This window comes from Haliotis cracherodii, unplaced genomic scaffold (assembly GCF_022045235.1).
Source record: "Haliotis cracherodii isolate W230 unplaced genomic scaffold, xgHalCrac1.p SCAF_6, whole genome shotgun sequence".
NCBI lineage: Eukaryota > Metazoa > Mollusca > Gastropoda > Lepetellida > Haliotidae > Haliotis > Haliotis cracherodii.
In genome coordinates, this window is record NW_027266319.1 from 36,473,855 (window position 1) to 36,496,382 (window position 22,528).

Consider the following 22,528-nt stretch of genomic DNA (forward strand, 5'->3'; position numbering starts at 1 on the left):
TGCAACTCTGCACAGTGAATTGCTGCGCCTTAGACGACTGGGCCACCCGTGTCCCCAGGGGAGGAAGGAAGAGCAGGTGTCGGGGATATATGATACCACCCTAAGGCCAACCTCACTTGCCCCACCTCCCCTTTAATGAATGACTAGTCCCTTAGAACAACAATCTGTAACTTGTGGACTTTCTTAGGATTCAATTTGCGTGCACAAGTTCCCTCCCTTACCGGTTGCTGTCTCCTGCATACATCGTGACTCGTCACACACTTGAGCCGACAAGACATCACACGACAGTTGAAGGGCAGACATGTAACTTTCACCTTCTCCACCGTCATCTGATCTGATGCTACTTCTGGTTCTCTTTGCTCCAGCACGTGCCCTGGAATAACAAGCAGCATTGGTTCTTTTCTGGGTCAGCTCCACATCAATCCCCTCATCAACATCCACCCAGGACGCATGGCCCCGCGAGACTCCATCGCCAGAATTTGTCCCCACTTCCTTTCGCGTGGATGTGGAGTCCAGTTGTCTCCCTTTATTCAGTCCACTCGCCGAGGGCAGATTAGTACCAGCAATATTATCAAATTTAGCTTGCAGTGTTTTCACATCCCGTGACTGTTCATCCAGAAACAACACACCTCTGCCGTACATGGTCCCGCGGTGTAGCACAAGCTCAACTGTTGGGAGGGCAGACAGGCTGTCCCCCTTGTCGCCACTCTTATACTCCATGGCATGCAGGTTGTAGAACTTCATAAACATGCCTGGCTGGAAACATAAAAACATTACATGGAGAATTTGGAGCTTTACCGGTACACAGATGATTTCATTGTAACTTAATCAGCAACACTCCAGGCTAGAAGATATCCCCTTCACATGCTCCAATACACTCTGCAAGATATCATCATCAGACAGCCACAAAAACACTATATGCTAAATGATATCACATGATCCATTACAGTCCTTGCTGGATGATATCACATGATCCATTACAGTCCTTGCTGGATGATATCACATGATCCATTACAGTTCATGCTAGATATCACATGATCCATTACAGTCCATGCTAGATGATATCACATGATCCATTACAGTTCATGCTAGATGATATCACATGATCCATTACAGTACATGCTAGATGATATCACATGATCCATTACAGTACATGCTAGATGATATCACATGATCCATTACAGTTCATGCTAGATGATATCACATGATCCATTACAGTTCATGCTAGATGATATCACATGATCCATTACAGTTCATGCTAGATGATATCACATGATCCATTACAGTACATGCTAGATGATATCACATGATCCATTACAGTTCATGCTAGATGATATCACATGATCCATTACAGTTCATGCTAGATGATATCACATGATCCATTACAGTTCATGCTAGATGATATCACATGATCCATTACAGTACATGCTAGATGATATCACATGATCCATTACAGTTCATGCTAGACATCACATGATCCATTACAGTTCATGCTAGATGACATCACATAATCTATTTGTTCATGCTAGATGACATCACATAATCTATTTGTTCATGCTAGATGATATCACATGATCCGTTTCAGTCCATGCTAGATGATATCACATGATCCATTACAGTCCATGCTAGATGATATCACATGATCCATTACAGTCCATGCTAGATGATATCACATTCACAAGCTCCAATACATTCTTTGGCAGAAATCATTGCTAGAAATCATCAACAGAGGATCACAGAAACTCCATGATAGACAATAACACTCTATGTAAGCTATCACTACACACTTTCCAATACACTTTTTGCAAGATATCATGAGTCGCAGAAACACTGCATGCTAAATGATAGGACCTTCATGCTGTACAGGAGATATACTTCATAGTATCATGACATGATCCAATAGACGCCATTTCAAATGATATCACAAGCTAGAAGATATCATTACACAATAACTAACACACCCCATGCCAGTTCTCATGTTTATTTCTGTGTATTTACTACAGACATGACATTTACAAACTTGTCCAAATCTTACCTTTGCTTTGCTGGCAGTACAGAAGTGGTCGTCAAATACCGAGACATCGTACAGATATCCGTCTGCTCTCTGCAGCAGACGCGGATCTGAGGCCACATCACACTCACTTCCATCAGTGTCCAGCTCCCGGACTGGGCTGGAATGTAAGTCAGTGAAGAATGCCATACAGAGTGGGGGAGTCAAGAATCAACAAGGAATTGATGCCTAGCGGAAATAATATATATAATACTCAATTTGCCGACTCTTCAATCGTATCTACTATGTCAATTTTCAAAAGGTAATTTCTAAGAAGTGTTACAATAAGCAAGTCTAACAACAAGAAAAGTAATTGCGTCCTTGGAATAACAGTGAGTGAGTGAGTATGGTTAACGCCACTTTTAGCAATATTCCAGCAATATCCCGGTGGGGGACACCAGAAATGGGCTTCACACATTGTACCCATGTCGGGAATCGAACCTGGGTCTTCGGCGTGACGAGCGAACGCTTTAACCACTAGGCTACCTGACCGCCCCCTTTGGAATAACAAGGGCAGCTCCATCCCAATCTTTACTGAATGCAACAAAGCTTGACAGCTGACCTCATGAATATCTGATACCATCAAACAAGTTTACAGTTAATGAAAACTTAATGGCAGGAGTGTAATATCCGGCAAGTGCACTTGCATAGGAGCGAAAGGAACAAACTCTCGACATTCAAGCATTGCGTAATATTGTTCACTTGACTACCGAAGTATTTCGGTAAGAGCATGAGTGCATATGTCGTGCATCTTGACCCATGCCCGGAGTGCAAGCAGCCAGGCGTCCCAAAGTATGAATTATACTCAATACCGTGGCAGTGATCATTAAGCTTCTGTTGAGGTATACTGGAAATCTTGAAAAATGCGAGGGGTCTTTGTTCGCATTAATGAAACTTCGCATTTATTTCTCCAAAATGACTATCAACAATAAGACAGTTTATTGAGCAGCAGTTGTAACAAGTACATAACAATGTCATTTAAAGAATAGGAACTACACAATAGACATCCAGTGAGTTATCACTGCTGGGGTCAAGAGTTCTACCCACTTGTGTCAAACTAGGCATCACTGACTATTCCAATCAGTGAACTGTTATTGGTTCAATTATTTTATTGCCTTTGAACTTCCTTAATGCCAGTCAAAAGAATAAACATACCATATTTTCTTGAGTATAGTGCGCACCCCCCTCTAGCGGATTCAGTATTTTGGAGAAAAAAAATAATTTGAATATTATGCGCAGAAAAAATTACACCGTGCCCCTTTAGCGAATTCCGGTAAACCAACGGGTGATGAGAAACTTGGTCAGTACAAATTTGAAATTAGAGATAAAAAATCATCAGGCATGTTGATTTACCGTTTAAATTGTATTTTTTGTTCTGCTAGGCATTGTTTTACATCCAGGGATTAAGATTGCCTTGTGAAATTTTCTCGTAAACTAAGCCGGAAACAGCAATCAGTTGTACACACGTTTTCTTGGTATATACCGCTGATTCGGTCAAGACACACCCAATGATATAATTTTACAGGATTTGAATGCAAGGATCGGCAAAAATTGTATCTGAAACTATTTTTTTTAAATCAGGAATAATCTATTCCAGTATCTTGTTATTTTAGTTGCAGCTTTTACTAAATATATCTAAAATAATTATAACCCAAAGCTGGAATTACTGGGCTCGATCGTAGCGCCAACAGTGGCTATTACCAGTTATGTCCCTTCTAAGCCTCTCCTATGGAATCACCAAGGAATTGACGCAATAAGTTCTAAAGATGTCAGTCATGTAAACACCTACTAGATGGGTTTAGTCCCGTCCCACACCCTCAACAAGAAGCAGACGCCATCTTCAATGACGCAAGTGGAGACCACCTAAAACAAAAACAACTGCCAGAATAAACACAACTTTTACAAACCTGTAGAGGTTGTGAATTCTCTGATGAAATCCTCCTTGGGGCACTTATTGCATTTTCCTGGTTCAAGAAAATCTACATGACATAGTTGTAACCATTTTCCTTAATAAAATGTTACCACACAAAAAACTTCGTTTTTGTATGATATACGACCACCCTTATGGTGCCTCACCCTCTACGGCGCGTCACGCCAAGGGAAGCAACTCTCACCCAAATCACTTTCCATATGTCTAATGCTGACGGAATGTGGGGAGGTGGGTGGCCGTGCCCCAAGGAGGATTTCATCAGAGAATTCACAACCTCTACAGGTTTGTAAAATTCTCTTTCAGATTAAATCCTCCTTGGGGCACTTATTGCATCAAGACAGACTCCTAAAGATAATCTAGGAAGTGGCATCCGTCAGCAACAAGCGTAATAAATACATCGTATTTTGAATATTCAGAGAATAAACTGAGAGTTCAATAAAATGGAACCAACCTTATCGTGAGGCACCACCGTCGAGAGGCGGGGGCTGGAGACAGGGCGTGGTCGACCATATGCTATGATATTAGCCTTTATTCTTGGCTGATCATATTTTGAGAACTCAAAACACCCTCCCCCCCACTTGTTTGAACGAGTGATATAGGGGCGTTGATCACGAGAGACTATAACCGCGCTGAGCTAGGCCAGAGGGTCTCCGAGGATCTGAGGAGTGCTGTGCAATACGAGTATTATCGAGTAGTAAGGACGGATAATTTATCGACCGTAGAAGATATAATCCGGACCGTTACTTAGCAGTTGTATAACCGGTCCGGGCGATCTAAAATCTCGAAGGCTCAATCGGCTAGAGATTAGAACTTTGCCCAGTTCGGAGAACTGACTGACCAAACCGAGCACGCTCGCTTGAGTGTTTGTCGAGTTGGTAATGTTTGATGAACGTGCTCGGCTGGCTCCAAATAGCCGCGGAGCAGATCTCCTCAATGGGCAGAGCCGCGGCGTACGCTTGTGACGTAGCCACTGCTCTAACCGAATGAGCCTTCAACTTGGTAGGGGGGTCCCTGCCTTGAAGGGTGTACGAAGTACAGATAGTAGAGACTATCCACCTGGAGATAGTTTGTTTGCTCGCAGGTGAGCCAGCCTTCCTACCGCCATAACAGCAAAATAGTTGATTATCCTTACGGATACCCTTAGTTCTGCTGATATAGGCCTTGAGTGTCCTACGGACATCCAAGACATGAGCATGTCTTGCAGTGGTCCCCGACGAGGAAGGCTGTGAAAGAGCAGGTAGCTCAATAGGAGCCGTCACGTGGAAGGCGTGTGCGACCTTAGGACGGTAAGAATCCGGCAGCCGAATACTGACCCTGTCCCGGTGGAAGACAGTAAACTCGGGATCGGCTGACATTGCATGAATGTCGCCTACCCGTCTGCCGGACGTTATCGCCACAAGGAACGCCGTCTTCCAGCTCAACAGCTGAAGAGAGAGAGACGACAGATCCCGAAAGGAAGGACCGGACAGCCAATCAAGAATGATTGACAAGTCCCAAGGGGGACTGATCCGCCGTACCGGCGGTCGGATCCTGTCCACACCTGCTAAAAAGCGCTGCACTAATGGGTGCGCACCCAGAAGTGCCCTGTCGACAGGGACGTGAAAAGCTGCGATAGCTGTAGAGTACCCCCGGACTGTTGATGCGGCCAGGCCGTCATCTAGTCGCGACTGGAGGAACTCAAGCACGGCTACGAGATCTGCAGAAAAGGGATCTGCAATCCCTCTATCGACACACCAGCGCGCATAGCAGGCCCATCTATCCTCGTACTGAACGTTTGTCGAATCCCTCCGCGAAGCCAGTATTGTGTCTGCAACTCGTGCAGGAATACCGCTCTTCTGGAGGCGATTCCTGACAGTGGCCAAGCCACCCACTGAATCCTGGGATTCGGGTGGAGGGCCCCGTTCTGGGATAGTAGGTCCGGTCGTAAAGGTAATAGAACAGGAGGCTGAGCCAGAAACCTGAGTATTACTGGAAACCAACTCTGCGCCGACCAAAGAGGTGCCAGGAGCACAAGTAGTCGCGCAGGTTGAGTGGTGAGCTGAGATAGGACCTTGTGAATCAGAGGTACTGGGGGGAATGCCCACAGAATTCTGTCCGTCCAATCTAGCTGGAAGGCGTCCGGTGCCACCGACCTCGGGTCGGGGACTCGGGAGCAGAACGTTGGTGTCTGGTGGTTCACCCCAGACGCAAACAGATCCACCTGGAACGACCCGTATAATTGGGAGATAATCCCGAATATCCCCGGGTCGAGCCTCCACTCGTGAGGAGCGAGGATCCGGCGAGACAGAGCGTCCGCACGGACGTTGTCTACCCCCGGGAGATAAACAGGTAGCACCCTGATATCGTATGAGTCGCACCATAGGAGGAACTGCCACGTCTCTTGGAGAAGCGACGGAGACACCGTTCCCCCCTGCTTCCGGATGTAAGTCATCGCCGTTTGGTTGTCCATCTCTAGACGAACCACTTGGCCACGAAGCAGATCCAGGAAGCGTTGGAACACCAACCTGACCGCTCTCAGTTCTAGCACATTGATGTGCAATTTGATCTCCTGCTGGGACCATAGTCCCGAGGCAGTGTGATCGTTCAGAACGCCTCCCCAGCCGGAGAGTGACGCGTCTGTTTGAACTGTGAGAGACGGAACGGGAGTGTCGAGGGGGAGCCCCCGGGACAGATTCCCGACCTCGGCCCACCACTGAAGGTGTGTAATGAGCCACTGCGGGGTCTCGAGAACAGTCTCGAGATTTTCCGAGTTCACCCAAAGTCGACGGAGCGCTTGTTGAATGGGTCTCATTCTCAGGCGCGCCCGCCAAACCACATCCACTGTCGCCGTCATGTTGCCCAGTAACTGGAGCCATGTACGAGCAGTGTGACTTGCGGACAGAAGGAACTGGGTAGTAACGCTTCTGACCTTGGTAATGCGATCTTGTGACAGTGATACAAGACCGCTCACCGTGTTGAAATTCGCCCCTAGGAAGACTAGATTCTGAGTAGGTCTCAGGTCTGACTTCTTGAGATTGACTATCCACCCTAGAGTGATCAGAATATCTATCACTTGTTGTGTAGCTATCTGACTCAGGGATTGCGATAGAGCTCTTAGTAACCAGTCGTCGAGGTATGGGTGGCAGAGCCGACCTTTCGACCTGGCTATTTGGGCCGGAATCAACATCAGCTTGGTGAACACCCTCGGGGCCGTGGCGATCCCGAATGGTAGAACCCTGAACTGATAACACCTGCCGTCGAAAGAAAACCTGAGGTATTTCTTGAACTCGGGGTGTATGGGTACGTGGAGATAGGCGTCTTTTAGGTCTATTGACGTTAGCCATTCTCCTGTCTCGACCGCGGAGATCACTGAGCGCAGTGTCTCCATCCGGAAGGACGGTACCTCTATATGATTGTTCAACCTTCTCAGATTGAGAATAGGTCTGAACCCTCCGACTTTTTTGGTGACTAGGAAATAAGTCGAGTAGAAGCCCTCGCTTTCCTGTCCCACGGGAACCGATTCGATCGCCGCCTTCATAAGAAGTGCGTTGACCTCGGCACGGAGGAATTCCGCCTTCTCTCGGGTAGCAGGCACCGGAGTGTGCTTTATCCCGGAGATGGGGGGCGGATGATGTTTCCACCGAGGCAAGTGGCCATCCCTTAGAGTGGACAGGGTCCAGGGATTTGAGGTGACTGTCTCCCATTCCCTCAGGAATAGAGCCAGTCGGCCGCCTACGGGGACATCCGGTTTGAGGCAGTGGACCCCGGCTGTCGGCAGTTCGATAACTTGCGACTGTGGGTCCGCCCGGGGCGCTTCGGGCGCTAATGGGAACCCGATGGGTTCCCGGCCCCGCGAAAAGGCTGCTGGCCTCGACCAGCTGCCTTGCCCCGGCCCCTGCCTCGCTTGCTCCTCCCGGCGCCCTTACCTGTAGGAAGCGGCTGCTTCCAAGTAGGTGCGGACGTCTGAGCCGGCGCGTCAGCGTGGGAGGATTCAAGCGGAGAGGCCCGCTTACGCGGTTTAACGCTAGGTATTTCCAACAAGGCCTTAGATTCCTTGATGGAGGCATACATTTGAGCGGCCTCTCGGACTACCTGCTGAGCCCCAGGGAAGAGGGTAGAACCCATCTTATAAGGCAAAGCTAGGAGATCCTGGCGTGTGGACGTCGAGTACTTGGATACTGACATCCACAGCCTGCGCATGCCCATAACTGCGCACATCATCTGCGAAGCACAGCTACGAATAGCGTCCCGCGCGAGATGACTGTGGACCTCCGTCAGTTGCACCGCCAACTCCGAAGAGTCGGCCGACACCTCTCCCACTAGCTCTCTCTGTACAGCCGACAGATAAGCAGAGTGTACGGCTATGCGAAGCTGTTGGCCTGCATTACGGTATTGCTCCTCAAAGCAAACGTAAGCCGCCTTCAACTCCGCGCCGCACATGGGAAAGGGGGGCAACCGCCGGCCCTGCTTGGCCTTAGCCAAGGCGGGGGTCGAAGACCCCCCCCAGGGTGACAGAAGTCCAAACGCACTCGTCGACCACTGGCACCTCAAAATCACCGTCCTCTGCCAACGGGTACCGCTTATTAAGTTCGGGCAGGTCGAACTTCCTGCGGGCACCCGAGAGCAGAGGGTCGATGACCTCGTGTGTCAGGGAGGACAAGATACGGAGCCGCACCTGGGGCGCCTTGCTAGGAGCGAAGGCGTCCCCCGGAAGGCGGAACTCAGTTGGATCCGACTCGGGCATAGGCGCAGCCACCTGAGGCAGTACCTGGACAATCTTGTCCCGTACGTGCCTCAACGAGGATGCGATGGAAAAAATTCCCGAAGCGTCCGAGTCATCCCCTCCCTCCTCCATCCACTCCTCCTCTCTCGATTCCGAGCCGACCGTAGTCGACTCGTCCTCAAGAGAGTGAGCGGACGAGGCAGGAAAAGGACACCCGAAGGCCTGGGTCTTCGCATCCCCGGGCTGCCCCCGGCCCGAAGCCGAGACCCGGTCCCGAGGTGCCGGGGGTTCAAGAGAACCCACCTGGCTCTGGGCCATAAATCCGCTAGCTGGAGCCTCGGCCTCGGAGAAGGCGTCTGACCCCGCTAGGGATAAAGGTGCGGAGGTAGTGAACGAGCCAGCGCTCACCACCCCTTCACTGGGGAGCGACCTCGAGCTGGAGCCGAAGCCCGGTCTCGGGTCGTCCCCGAGGTCGAGTGGCCTGCCTCGGCCGACGCCGGGCATTCCACAAGACCTCGAAACCGCACCCGGCGCCGACGGCGAGGAAGGCCCCGCACGCATCTCCTCTCGGAGCTGGGACTTGACCTCCTCCATCATCGACGCCATCTGCGACTTAAACAAAGCAGATATATCTGCTAAAGACGGTGCAGAAGAGGGTGCAGTTAAGGGGACCTTGGGAACCCTAGAGCCTTCACCCCCGGCCCTCGAAGAGGGAGCGGAGGAGACCGTAGCGGAAGGCTTATTAGCCTTAGGTTTATTTTTACCCTTTTTAGACGGGGGGGGGCATGGCCTTTTTCGAGTGAATGTCCACCCCCGCCTCGAGTAGGCTTTTATAGTGTAGGAGATCGGCATGCCGCCTTTTCATCGTCTTGGGCGTAAAAGCCTTGCATGTGGGGCATGATTGATCATCGTGTCCGTTCTCCACCAAGCACTTTAGGCAAAATGCATGTTGGTCTTGGGGTGGGACGTTAATCCCGCATCCCGTACAAAGTTTGAAGGTCTGTAAAAAGACCGTAAATCTTGTTGGGTTGGGCGGGAAAAGTGTATCAGTGCGATAAAGATCGGAAGATACGTGCTTTTAACAATTGTGAAAACAGAAGCAAAGGCGTAATGTATATGCGACTGTAGCGCGATACTAATAGCCATTTCCGTAGTATAATTTGTTTTTGTTTTTTTTTAAAAACACCAAGTGGGCGTATTACGCTCTAAGGTGTAAAAAACCCTTAAAAAAGGTAAGTATAGTTATAATCTAGTACATCACCTTGGGTTTTATAAAGGAAAAAACGTGCAGTTGAAAACTGTATGATATAACAAAACCCCAAGCCATTTTGTTGGCCTTGGGGTTACATGTGTCAGACAGTGAAACCGCACAATGGACGCCATTACGGACATTTGAATTCTTATGCACCGTACACATGGCGTTTCTTCTATGAGAATTACAACCTTATAACTTTACAATGCGAGGTATTACGCCTTTGCAAGGTAATAAATGTACCATACATACAGTTTGGTCAGTCATGCTGTCTCAGGTCACGATTTCGTACTTTGAAACTTTTCTCAGAATGGTCACACGTCTTGTCAGTCGAATGACATAAAGGAAAGTGATTTGGGTGAGAGTTGCTTCCCTTGGCGTGACGCGCCGTAGAGGGTGAGGCACCGTAAGGGTGGTCGTATATCATACAAAAACGAAGTTTTTTGTGTGGTAACATTTTATTAAGGAAAATGGTTACAACTATGTCATGTAGATTTTCTTGAACCAGGAAAATGCAATAAGTGCCCCAAGGAGGATTTAATCTGAAAGAGAACTTGGATGTTCGTTTGTTGTCCGCACTCAGCAAGATACAGCTAGGGCATTATATGCTGCAGGGGGCACGGGTGGCCCAGTTGTCTAAGGCGACGCGATTTGCTGTGCAGAGTTGCGTCCCTTGGGCACGCCAGAAACCTATGATTGTGGGTTCGACTCCCGGTTTACCCCGATTATGTTTCTAGGTTTGTCAGCACCATACCCGTGCTCGTGGGTTTAACCAAAGTGGTAAAAGTCTGAGACCTGCATCACTTCGGGCTTTCCTCCCACATTAAGCTGACACGCCGTGATATAACTGGAATACTGTTAAAAGCGGCGTAAAACCCAACTCACTCACAATTGATCCAGTTGTTGGTCAGCAATCATAGGGATCCTGGGGTGTGTTTGAGTGAAGTGTTTTGTTTTAGAAGCTGGAAACATGGTTCAAGCATGTTTCAACATAGGGTCGAAGAAGAGAGAAGACATACATAGTGTGAGATAGTATAAGTTTAAAAATGTACACATTGTCCTCTTGCAGGGAATCAAACCCTGTCTTCTACTTGATCAATTAACATCTGCATCATTCGGCCAGCCCATTGGCCCACAGGAAGCAGATGCAAATCAATGTCAGCTCAGGAGGTTTTACTGATGTAAGTACTGACAAGGACATAAAGCTGAAGCAGGGTTTTTTTTCTATGAATAATAAAGTTAATTCAAACAGCAGTTAAGGTCTTTGAAAACACGCCTTGGACTGCACATACCTGGCAGGTGAGGTTGAAGTAGGCATTGACGGCAATGTCGGAAAGTGTAGCTGCTGCATCAACCACAGGTGTGTCACTAGTGCTGGACCAGTCAAACAGTTCCTTTACCTGGGCAACAGAACAAAACACTTCCCCTTAAGCTGGGCAACAGAATAAAACATCTCCCCTTTAGCAGGACAACAGAACAAAACAGCTCCCCTTTAGCAGCACAACAGAACAAAACACTTCCCCTTTAGCTGGACAACAGAACAAAACACTTCCCCTTTAGTAGGACAACAGAACAAAACACTTCCCCTTTAGCAGGACAACAGAACAAAACAGCTCCCCTTTAGCAGGACAACAGAAGAAAACATCTCCCCTTTAACTGGCCAACAGAATAAAACATCTCCCCTTTAGCAGGACAACAGAACAAAACAGCTCCCCTTTAGCAGGACAACAGAAGAAAACATCTCCCCTTTAGCAGGACAACAGAAGAAAACATCTCCCCTTTAGCAGGACAACAGAACAAAACAGCTCCCCTTTAGCAGGACAACAGAACCAAACAGTTTCCCTTTCACTGGGCAACAGAACCAAACAGTTCTTTTAGCTGGGCAATCAAAATGTAATGACTAAAAGAGACCAAGTGGCAGCACAACAATCACTGCCTGCGCTATCAGACCACACCATGCTGCTTTAATGGTTACCTTTTTTTTATCTTCTTCGGAGTAAGTAAAGTTCAGGGAGGAAGACTGAGGCTTGGACTCAGGTGTGTTGAAGACGAGCCAGGAAAACCCTGCTGACGTTCCACCTTGCAGCTCCCCCTGGTGGGTTCCGATCTGGAACAAAAACATACAAACATTCTAAGACATACACATGATGGATGTGTAGTTACATATGTTGTAAGCAAGTATTTCTCAGATGTATTCAAGGTGTACAACAGTGCAACCTCCACATGGGCACCTACCTTGAGGCCATGAAGGCGTACAACAGTGCGATCTCCACATGGGCACCTACCTCGAGGCCATGAAGGCGTACAACACTGCCGACCTCCACATTGGCACCTACCTTGAGACGATGAAGGCGAACGACACTGCCGACCTCCACATGGGCACCTACCTTGAGGCCATGAAGGCGTACAACACTGCCGACCTCCACTTGAGGCACCTACCTTGAGGCCATGAAGGCGTACAACACTGCCGACCTCCACATGGGCACCTAACTTGAGGCCATGAAGGCGTACAACACTGCTGACCTCCACATGGGCACCTACCTTGAGACGATGAAGGCGTACAACACTGCCGACCTCCACATGGGCACCTACCTTGAGGCCATGAAGGCGTACAACACTGCCGACCTCCACATGGGCACCTAACTTGAGGCCATGAAGGCGTACAACACTGCCGACCTCCACATGGGCACCTACCTTGAGGCCATGAAGGCGTACAACACTGCTGACCTCCACATGGGCACCTACCTTGAGGTCATGAAAGCGTACAACACTGCCGACCTCCACATGGGCACCTACCTTGAGGTCATGAAGGCGTACAACACTGCTGACCTCCACATGGGCACCTACCTTGAGACGATGAAGGCAAACAACACTGCCGACCTCCACATGGGCACCTACCTTGAGGCCATGAAGGCGAACAACACTGCCGACCTCCACATGGGCACCTACCTTGAGGCCATGGAGGTGTACAACACTGCTGACCTCCACATGGGCACCTACCTTGAGACGATGAAGGCGTACAACACTGCCGACCTCCACATGGGCACCTACCTTGAGGCCATGAAGGCGTACAACACTGCCGACCTCCACATGGGCACCTAACTTGAGGCCATGAAGGCGTACAACACTGCCGACCTCCACATGGGCACCTACCTTGAGGCCATGAAGGCGTACAACACTGCTGACCTCCACATGGGCACCTACCTTGAGGTCATGAAAGCGTACAACACTGCCGACCTCCACATGGGCACCTACCTTGAGGTCATGAAGGCGTACAACACTGCTGACCTCCACATGGGCACCTACCTTGAGACGATGAAGGCAAACAACACTGCCGACCTCCACATGGGCACCTACCTTGAGGCCATGAAGGCGAACAACACTGCCGACCTCCACATGGGCACCTACCTTGAGGCCATGGAGGTGTACAACACTGCTGACCTCCACATGGGCACCTACCTTGAGACGATGAAGGCGTACAACACTGCCGACCTCCACATGGGCACCTACCTTGAGGCCATGAAGGCGTACAACACTGCCGACCTCCACATGGGCACCTACCTTGAGGCCATGAAGGCGTACAACACTGCCGACCTCCACATGGGCACCTACCTTGAGGCGATGAAGGCGTACAACACTGCCGACCTCCACATGGGCACCTACCTTGAGGCGATGAAGGCGAACAACACTGCCGACCTCCACATGGGCACCTACCTTGAGGCCATGAAGGTGTACAACACTGCCGACCTCCACATGGGCACCTACCTTGAGGCGATGAAGGTGTACAACACTGCCAACCTCCACATGGGCACCTACCTTGAGGCCATGAAGGCGTACAACACTGCCGACCTCCACATGGGCACCTACCTTGAGGCCATGAAGGCGTACAACACTGCCGTCCTCCCCTTGGGCACCTACCTTGAGACGATGAAGGCGAACGACACTGCCAACCTCCACTCGAGGCACCTTGTTGGGTTTGAGAAACAGTACACACTTCAACTTCTGGTCTTGATCAAACAAAGTCTCATCTATGAGACTTAAGATCATGATGAGGTCTGGAAACAAGAAGGGATTAGTTTGTATCAGGTTTAAAGCAAAGCATTTAGTTTGCTACAATGTCAGACTCAAGTGACTTCAAGTTAATTTTAGGATTGTTCCTGATGTTAATCTGTAGGTGACACTGTAAGTGAATACCATGTATAAACAGTATGAGTGAGTGAGTATGGTTTAACGCCGCTTTTAGCAATATTCCAGCAATATCACGGCTTCCCACATTGTACCCATGTCAGGAGTCGAACCCAGGTCTTCGGTGTGATGAGCGAACGCTTTGACCACGAGGCTACCCGACCACCCATAAACATTATGAAGTAGAGTATCATGGAAAAAGTAATACAACACAGAAGACAAGTGTACGCTTTCCTGACTACAGGGTATCATCCTTAGTGCAGCGCTCACCTGTTCCACGTGTCTGTTTGGGTGGCTTGAGGAACTTGACCACACCATACACATCCACCACAGTGTTTGCCTGGACATCTTTCAGTGTAGTGTACACATACTTCCTCGACTTGAAAAGGAAAATTGTAAATTTTACATTAAACTGTATATTAATATACTTATCCTATATATCACACTATGCATTTCTTCCTTCTTTCAATCCTTATGTGGAAACGTACTTGAACCAAGTTTCCAGCTTCTAAAAAAAATATTCACCCCAACACATCCAAGCATCACCACAGGAGGGGATTGTTGAGTGGGCATGTAGCATTTGAGATAGATAAGTCTAAAAATATACAATTTAATGTAAAATTTACTAATGTTTATGGAATTCCTGGGCTCGATCGTAGCGGCACCAGTGGTTATTATGAGTTATGTCCCTTCTAAGCCTCTCCTATGGACCATTCAAATTCCACCTCTCGTATCACTTGCATTTGCTTCATACAAAATGGCGGTGATCAAAACTCAAGATCTATATTGTGATAAAACAGTTCTTACATCGCGAAGTGCATCAAATCAAGTAAACACCTTGATTAAAAACATAAAAAGATTTGTAAAATATCAGTTGACAATGAGTTGGTGGTACATATGCTTTGAAAATCCTGCAATCGACTGAAATCTGCACGACAGTTTACGAACCGGATTTCGATTTCGTTGCACGATTTTGATTGGACTATGCAAAGACTTCTTAGTCCAGCCAAAATGTAACTCAATAATACCAGCCTAGTTCGGCAAGGGTGGAAACTTGACTTTAAGTCAGTTAACTCCCTTGCCTCGGGAAGATGCTTACCACAAGCATAGTCGCCTTTAACAACAAGCATGGGTTGCTGAAGACATATTCTACCCCGGATCTTCACGGGTCGCCTTTTACGGCAAGCATGGGTTGCTGGAGACATATTCTACCCTGGATCTTCACGGGTCGCCTTTTACGGCAAGGATGGGTTGCCTAAGACATTCTACCCTGGATCTTCACGGGTCGCCTTTTACGGCAAACATGGGTTGCTGAAGACCTATTCTATCCTGGATCTTCACGGGTTACAGCAATGATCATGATGATCAGCATCAGAATAGGTACACCTGCAATTTTTGCAGGCCAGGCGTTTATCATGCTCTGTTCCCATCCTCACCTTCAATCTGTGTCGTAGATGTTACTACGAATGAGGAGATAGCTCATGCAAAAAAAAAGAAGAAAAAAAAAGATGTATTCTCTACAACTCAATACACATCTCCACAGGGTGGCGATGGGTTAGAGAAAGATGTGGCATAGGTAGTCAGGTGATCAAGTCGTGAAAGGTCACATGCACAGGACTAGAGTATGTGACACATTTGTTTGGGTGTTGACCTTGGTGATTCTGGGATGTGTTTGGGTGACACATTTTTAGGAGCTGGAAACTTTCTCCAAGCACATTTCCTAAAATAAAGATCGAAAGAACGAAGAAATGCATAGTGTGAGATAGGATAAGTTTAAGATAAGAGTGGGAGAACATCTCATAGCTACAGATAAGAAGCAAATTTGCATAAAATATCCCCCCCCCCCTCTAAAAAAAAAAATTTATTCAAAAACCCAATTACTTTCAATAAACTTGCATACAGAAACGCGTTCATTGAACAAAAAACTCAAATTTATAAAAATAGCATGTGTAGATACCCATTGAAGCTTTTTCAGCATGCGTACAAAGGAGCTTATTTCCGAAACACAATTACGAGCTAATTTACTTTCCTAGTCAAGCGTATATATTTAGAACAGTTAAATACATCTAAAACATTATTTCATTTTTTTCAAATCTTAAAATGTTGACTAATTTTGTGAAAAACCCAATAGAGTGATCAGTGAGTGAGTGAGTTGGGTTTAACGCCGCTTTTAACAGTATTCCAGTTATATCGCGGCGTGTCAGCTTAATGTGGGAGGTCTTAGACATTTACCACTTCCGTGAAACCCACGAGCACGGGTATGGTACTGACAAACCTAGAAACATAATTGGGGCGAACCAGGATTCAAACCCACAATCATAGGTTTCTGGCATGCCCAAGGGACGCAACTCTGCACAGCGAATCACGGCGCCTCAGACAACTGGGCCACCCATGTCCCTCAATAGAGTGATGAATAGATGAGTGAAAAAATATTGGTTACCCGATGAAAAATGTAATAACCCAATTAAGATAAAAACCCTGAGTAAAAACTCTTAAAAAGATATCTGGAGCTCTGAGATCTGGCTTGTAAGATCAAAGCATGAATGCTTCAGGCACAGATGAAAACACCGAGGTATTCCCTCCCCTAATTAAAACCACATACAAGTAAATTTGTTTACAGAGATCAAGTCCATGAGACTGAAACACATTTGATGATAGTTACAGAGCAATTATATATATATAGTGAGTGAGTTGGGTTTAACGCCGCTTTTAACAGTATTCCAGTTATATCACAGCGTGTCTGCTTTATGTGGGAGGAAAGCCCGAAGTGATGCAGGTCTCAGTTGTTTACCTCATCTGTGAAACCCACGAGCACGGGTATGGTGCTGACAAACCTAGAAACATAATCGGGGCGAGCCGGGATTCGAACACACAATCATAGGTTTCTGGCGTGTACAAGGGACGCAACTCTGCACAGCGAAATGCGACGCCTCAGACGCCCCCCTTATATGAAATAATATATATATATATATATATATATATACCCCTAATGCACTGCTGTTTTCTATAAATATACATTGGAAAATATGGACTGACATGTAAATGTTTGGTCTCAACAGGGGTGCTTATACAGGTTACCTACCTAGTGGTCAAGAAGTGGGTCAAGGGGCACTTTTAGGAGCAGAGCACAAAATATGCTGAATACGGTACCTTTCTCAGCTGGTACACCTGCTGAGACTGTTCTGGTTAACACTGACTACTGGTATCTTTGCACAGCTGGTACACCTGCTGAGACTGTTCTGGTTAACACTGACTACTGGTATCTTTCTCAGCTGGTACACCTGCTGAGACTGCTCTGGTTAACACTGACTACTGGTATCTTTGCACAGCTGGTACACCTGCTGAGACTGTTCTGGTTAACACTGACTACTGGTATCTTTGCACAGCTGGTACACCTGCTGAGACTGTTCTGGTTAACACTGACTACTGGTATCTTTGCACAGCTGGTACACCTGCTGAGACTGTTCTGGTTAACACTGACTACTGGTATCTTTTCACAGCTGGTACACCTGCTGAGACTGTTCTGCTTAACACTGACTACTGGTATCTTTGCACAGCTGGTACACCTGCTGAGACTGTTCTGGTTAACGCTGACTACTGGTATCTTTGCACAGCTGGTACACCTGCTGAGACTGTTCTGGTTAACGCTGACTACTGGTATCTTTGCACAGCTGGTACACCTGCTGAGACTGTTCTGGTTAACGCTGACTACTGGTATCTTTGCACAGCTAATGCAGGACACAAACAAACCTTCAATCCTTATTTCTATGTGGATTAACATGTTCTCTACTAACTTGGGAACCAGTTCCAGAAAATGTCAAAATTGATTACCTTTGCCTTAGCGCCTGTGTTGAAAGTGGCCATAGCTCACCTTTCGGCACTGGTAACCTGCAACATAGATGGGTGAGTGAGTGAGTGAGTGAGTAAGTATGGTTTTACGCCGCTTTTAGCAATATTCCAGCAATATCACGGCGGGGGACACCAGAAATGGGCTTCACACATTGTACCCATGTCGGGAATCGAACCCGGGTCTTCGGCGTGACGAGCGAACGCTTTAACCACTAGGCTACCCGACCGCCCCGGGTGAGTGAGTGTAGTTATGCATCACATGAAGCAATATTCGGAAAGACTTCCGCCCGTATCTCCCCTACAAAGACCCGTGAAGATCCGGGGTAGAGTAGGTCTTCAGCAACCCATGCTTGCCGTTACAGGCGACTATGCTTGTCATAGGAGGCGACTAACGGGACCGGGTGGTCAAGCTCGCTGACTTGGTTGATATGCATGTCATGGATCCCACTAGCGTGGATCGATGCTCATGATATTGATCACTGGATTGTCTGGTCCAGACTCGATTAGTTACAGACCGCCGTCATATAGCTGCAATATTGCTGAGTGCGGCGTTAAACAACAAACCAACAAACCAAAAGTTGTATATGTATGCATTGCCTCTCAATCCTTTTAGTTACCTATATTTTTTAAGGGGGGATACGGTAGGAAGTCTCACCCAATATTCTAGTTGGACATGGCAGCATGGGACATCAAGCAAGGACTTAAAATATCATATATATGTGAGGAATCAAACATATGTCTTTAGATGTGACAAGCAACTGACACACTAGCCTACCCCAGTGTCATGTACATGAAGATGTAGGGGGCACGGGTGGCCCAGTCGTCTAAGGCGCCGCAAGTCGCTGTGCAGAGTTGCATCCCTTAGATACGCCAGAAACCTATGATTGTGGGTTCGAATCCCGGTTCACCCCGATTATGTTTCTAGGTTTGTCAGCACCATACCCATGCTCGTGGGTTTCACCGAAGTGGTAAATGTCTGAGACCTGCATCACTTCGGGCTTTCCTCCCACATTAATTTGACATGCCGCGATATAACTGGAATACTGTTAAAAGCGGCGTTAAAACCCAACTCACTCACTCACTCACATGAAGATATACGCAGTCTTGGCACTACAATGTCCTTGAGTATGTTATTTATGCAGTCAGCAATGTGGCAGCTATACTACTGGAGCCTTTAATCAAGTCTGGATCATGCAAACCAGTGCATTACACAATCAGCCACTTCACTCACTGTGACAATTCAATGCTTATTTTAGTGTTCTAATGACAAGCATGGCCGCAGAGGGACCTAATCTGATATGGACTCCTCACAGGGTAAAAGTGAAACAAGAAACTCAACAGACATTCATGAAATATACAACTGTTGGTTGGTTGGTTGTTTAACGCCGCAACCAGCAATATTCCAGCTATATGATGGCGGTCTTTAAATAATCGAGTCTGGACCAGACAATCCAGTGATTAATATCATGAGCATCGATCCACGCAATTGGGATCGATGACATGCATCGACCAAGTCAGGGAGCCTGACCACCCGATCGCCTTTTACGACAAGCATAGTCGCCTTTTACGGCAAGCATGGGTTGCTGAAGACCCGTTCTACCCCGGATCTTACCAGGGGGAAATACACAACTGACAGTTACTGATGCTTGTACACAATTTGAGTAGATACCCTCTACACTTGAAAAACACAAAGGGAATAGAACTGAAATTCTTATACATGTATCCTCTTTATTACACTTGTACTTGTTGGACATCTTCCTGAGGCAAGGGACTTAACCAACTACATTGTATAAAAGTCCAGTTTCCAACCTTGCCAAATTAGGCTGGTATTATGGAGTAACGTTTTGACTGGAATAGCGAGTCTATAGTCCAATCAAAATCGTGCAACGAAATCGAAATCTGGTTCGTAAACTGTAATGTAGATTTTGGTCGATTGCAGGATTTGCAAAACATGTGCACCGCCAACACGGTGTCAACAGATATTTTCTTAATGTTTTCAATCAAGGTGCTCACATGATTTGATGCACTTCATGATGTGAGACTCGTTTTATCACTATATAGATAATGATTATCGGTCAGATCGTCTTGACTCGGGGCTGCCATCTTGTTTGAAGCAAATGCAAGTGATACGATTGGTGGAATCTGATTGGTCCATAGGAGAGGCATGGAAGGGACATAACTCATTAAAGCCACAGGTGGCGCTACGATTGAGCCCAGGAATTCCAGCCTAGATCGGCAAGTGAGGGAGTGAGTTTGGTTTAACGCCGCTTTTAACAGTATTCCTGTTATATCACGGCGTGTCAGCTTAATATGGGAGGAAAGCTCGAAGTGATGCAGGTACAAGACGTTTACCACTTTAGTGAGACCCGAGAGCAGGGGTATGGTGCTGACAAACCTAGAAACATAATTGGGTCAAACCAGGATTCGTACCCACAATTATTGGTTTCTAGCGAGCTCAAGGGACACAAATCTGCACAGCGAATTGCGGTGCCATTGATGACTGGGCCACCCGTGCCCCCAGGTAGTGAGATAGGTGAAACCCACGAGCACGAGCACGGTGCTGACAAACCTAGAAACATTATCGCGGCGAACCAAGATTCGAACATACAATCTTAGGTTTCTGGCATGCCCAAGGGACGCAACCCTGCGCAGCGAATTGCTGCGCCTTTGACGACTGGGCCACCCATGCCCCCTAGTTCGGCAAGGGTGGAAACTGGACTTTTAAAGTCAGTTAACTCTTTTGGAAGATGGGCAACTTATTGCAAAAGTCTTTTAGCTAAAACAAAGAATATTGTTTGACAACATGGCAAATTTGATATGCAAATGTTTTACCTATTTCAGATTGGTTATTAATTTTCAATTTCTGTGTACCTAAAGTCTTAAAATATATTTATCATTTTAAAGATTTGTTAAGGTATTCACTGATTGTTTTTTAGCTTACCTGTATTATCAAAACTGCTGCCTTATATCCTTAGCAATCTTATCTTGCTAATGACATTTTTCTACTTTCTACTGTCCCAGGTGAGTGACACCAGTCTTCAGATTGCCAACATCAGCACCATTTCCCACACCAACATCACACATCCTCACAGCTACATCATCTATATTGACAGTTAAAGGTCTATCTTAAGACACTGCAACACAGTATTGTGTTGAAGAAATTAATGCATAACTTGAATGTGTTGTTAGGACTAATACGTTTTTATTTATAGATCTATATCTTCTTACAACATCCCATAAGTTATCCTCCACAGGTCAATGGTTCAAGTACCTTGCAATCTACATTGGCGAGTATCAATCACTGTTAATAATTAGACCCTATAGCCTAAGTTTTGGGTTATCCTCAAACGCCCTGACACACCTTGGGATGATATCGATGACTGGCAAATCTGGCAGTCCCGGGTAGTTATGTCTGCTCAGATTGTCCAATTTATCAAGCAGTTAATCGTTGTCCTAATTACACAGAGTCCATGCCTCGGTCATAAATATATTTCTACGTCTAGGCCTATACAGGAAATTGTCTGGAAATAGTCCAGTGGATCATTGTCTCCTTGAGAGTCCCCAGCTTGACTCCCAATGTCAACTTATGATGTACGTCGCCTCTCTCTATGCGTAATTAGGGCGCGCAATCAGTGGCACGCTTGGCATGCATACCCAAAATACCCACGATAATGAAGGGAACTTTTAGCATAAAGAAAATCTTAAATTGACCCTGCAAGAATGCCCGCTTCTGGGCAGATATCGACTTGTCAATCAGCTGTTTTGACTTTTCGTAATATGGCGCTAAACTTTACACTCTCTAAACATGATGTTTTAGAAGGATTGTGGCTGTAACGAAATATTTCACCTTAACAATGAAATATCGGATTAGAATTTTATAAGTAGTTACCAACATAGCTTCCACTATTCTTATTTCTTTTTCAATTATTTAGATATTAACCATGTCGCTATTCACAGTTTGCATTGAGAGTTTTAATGATATTACAATCGAAACAACTAGTTTTCAACGTGCTGCATAACAGAAGCGTTCAGACGAACTTGTTCTGGTTTGTGTTAAATTCGACAATTCAGTTTTAAAATAGTGACACTTAGCCTCAATTGATATACTGAAGGAACATAATTATTGGCTAATTCGGTGTGCCACCTATAACGTGTGTCTGCATTCAAGTCCACACACATGTTTAAGTGTACGAATTCAATCACCCGTCATCGTGAGTGAGTTGAACGTGAGGGATTTTATCGATAAAAATACATTTTCCCAGAATTTTTAAACAAGAATAATTGTGCTTCTGACTGTTGAAAAAAATTGTCTGCCACAAAAAATACATTGTTGCAAGCTGTGTTTGGGAAAAAATTGTTTGGGCTCATATTTTTGAGTAAACAAATACTTGTTTTTTTATTGTAGATGTAGCTGACAAAACAGCTTGTCTCCATACCAAATCCGAGGCCAACCGCCAGAATATCAAAGGACAGGTCCGTACAACGCCAGTTAGCGTTCGGGGAATGATATTAAATAATAAAGGTTTATCTATATAATTGTGTTCTTGTATTAATTTTAAT

The 22,528-nt window shown here is 46.5% G+C and overlaps 1 protein-coding gene across 1 annotated transcript in view; it reads right to left on the reverse strand.

The window, feature by feature from the left end:
• The window catches only part of LOC139445390 (protection of telomeres protein 1-like), a gene marked incomplete at its 5' end in the record, with an annotated part of 30,563 nt that extends 12,577 nt beyond the window's left edge, over positions 1-17,986 (reverse strand). The window contains 8 exons of the mRNA XM_071226527.1: positions 222-756; positions 2,036-2,171; positions 3,840-3,913; positions 11,227-11,334; positions 11,910-12,041; positions 13,853-13,989; positions 14,390-14,498; positions 17,951-17,986. Coding sequence (XP_071082628.1) covers positions 222-756; positions 2,036-2,171; positions 3,840-3,913; positions 11,227-11,334; positions 11,910-12,041; positions 13,853-13,989; positions 14,390-14,498; positions 17,951-17,986 — 1,267 coding nt within the window. The remainder of the gene's footprint in view (positions 1-221; positions 757-2,035; positions 2,172-3,839; positions 3,914-11,226; positions 11,335-11,909; positions 12,042-13,852; positions 13,990-14,389; positions 14,499-17,950) is intronic.
• Positions 17,987-22,528: the final 4,542 nt, after the last annotated feature.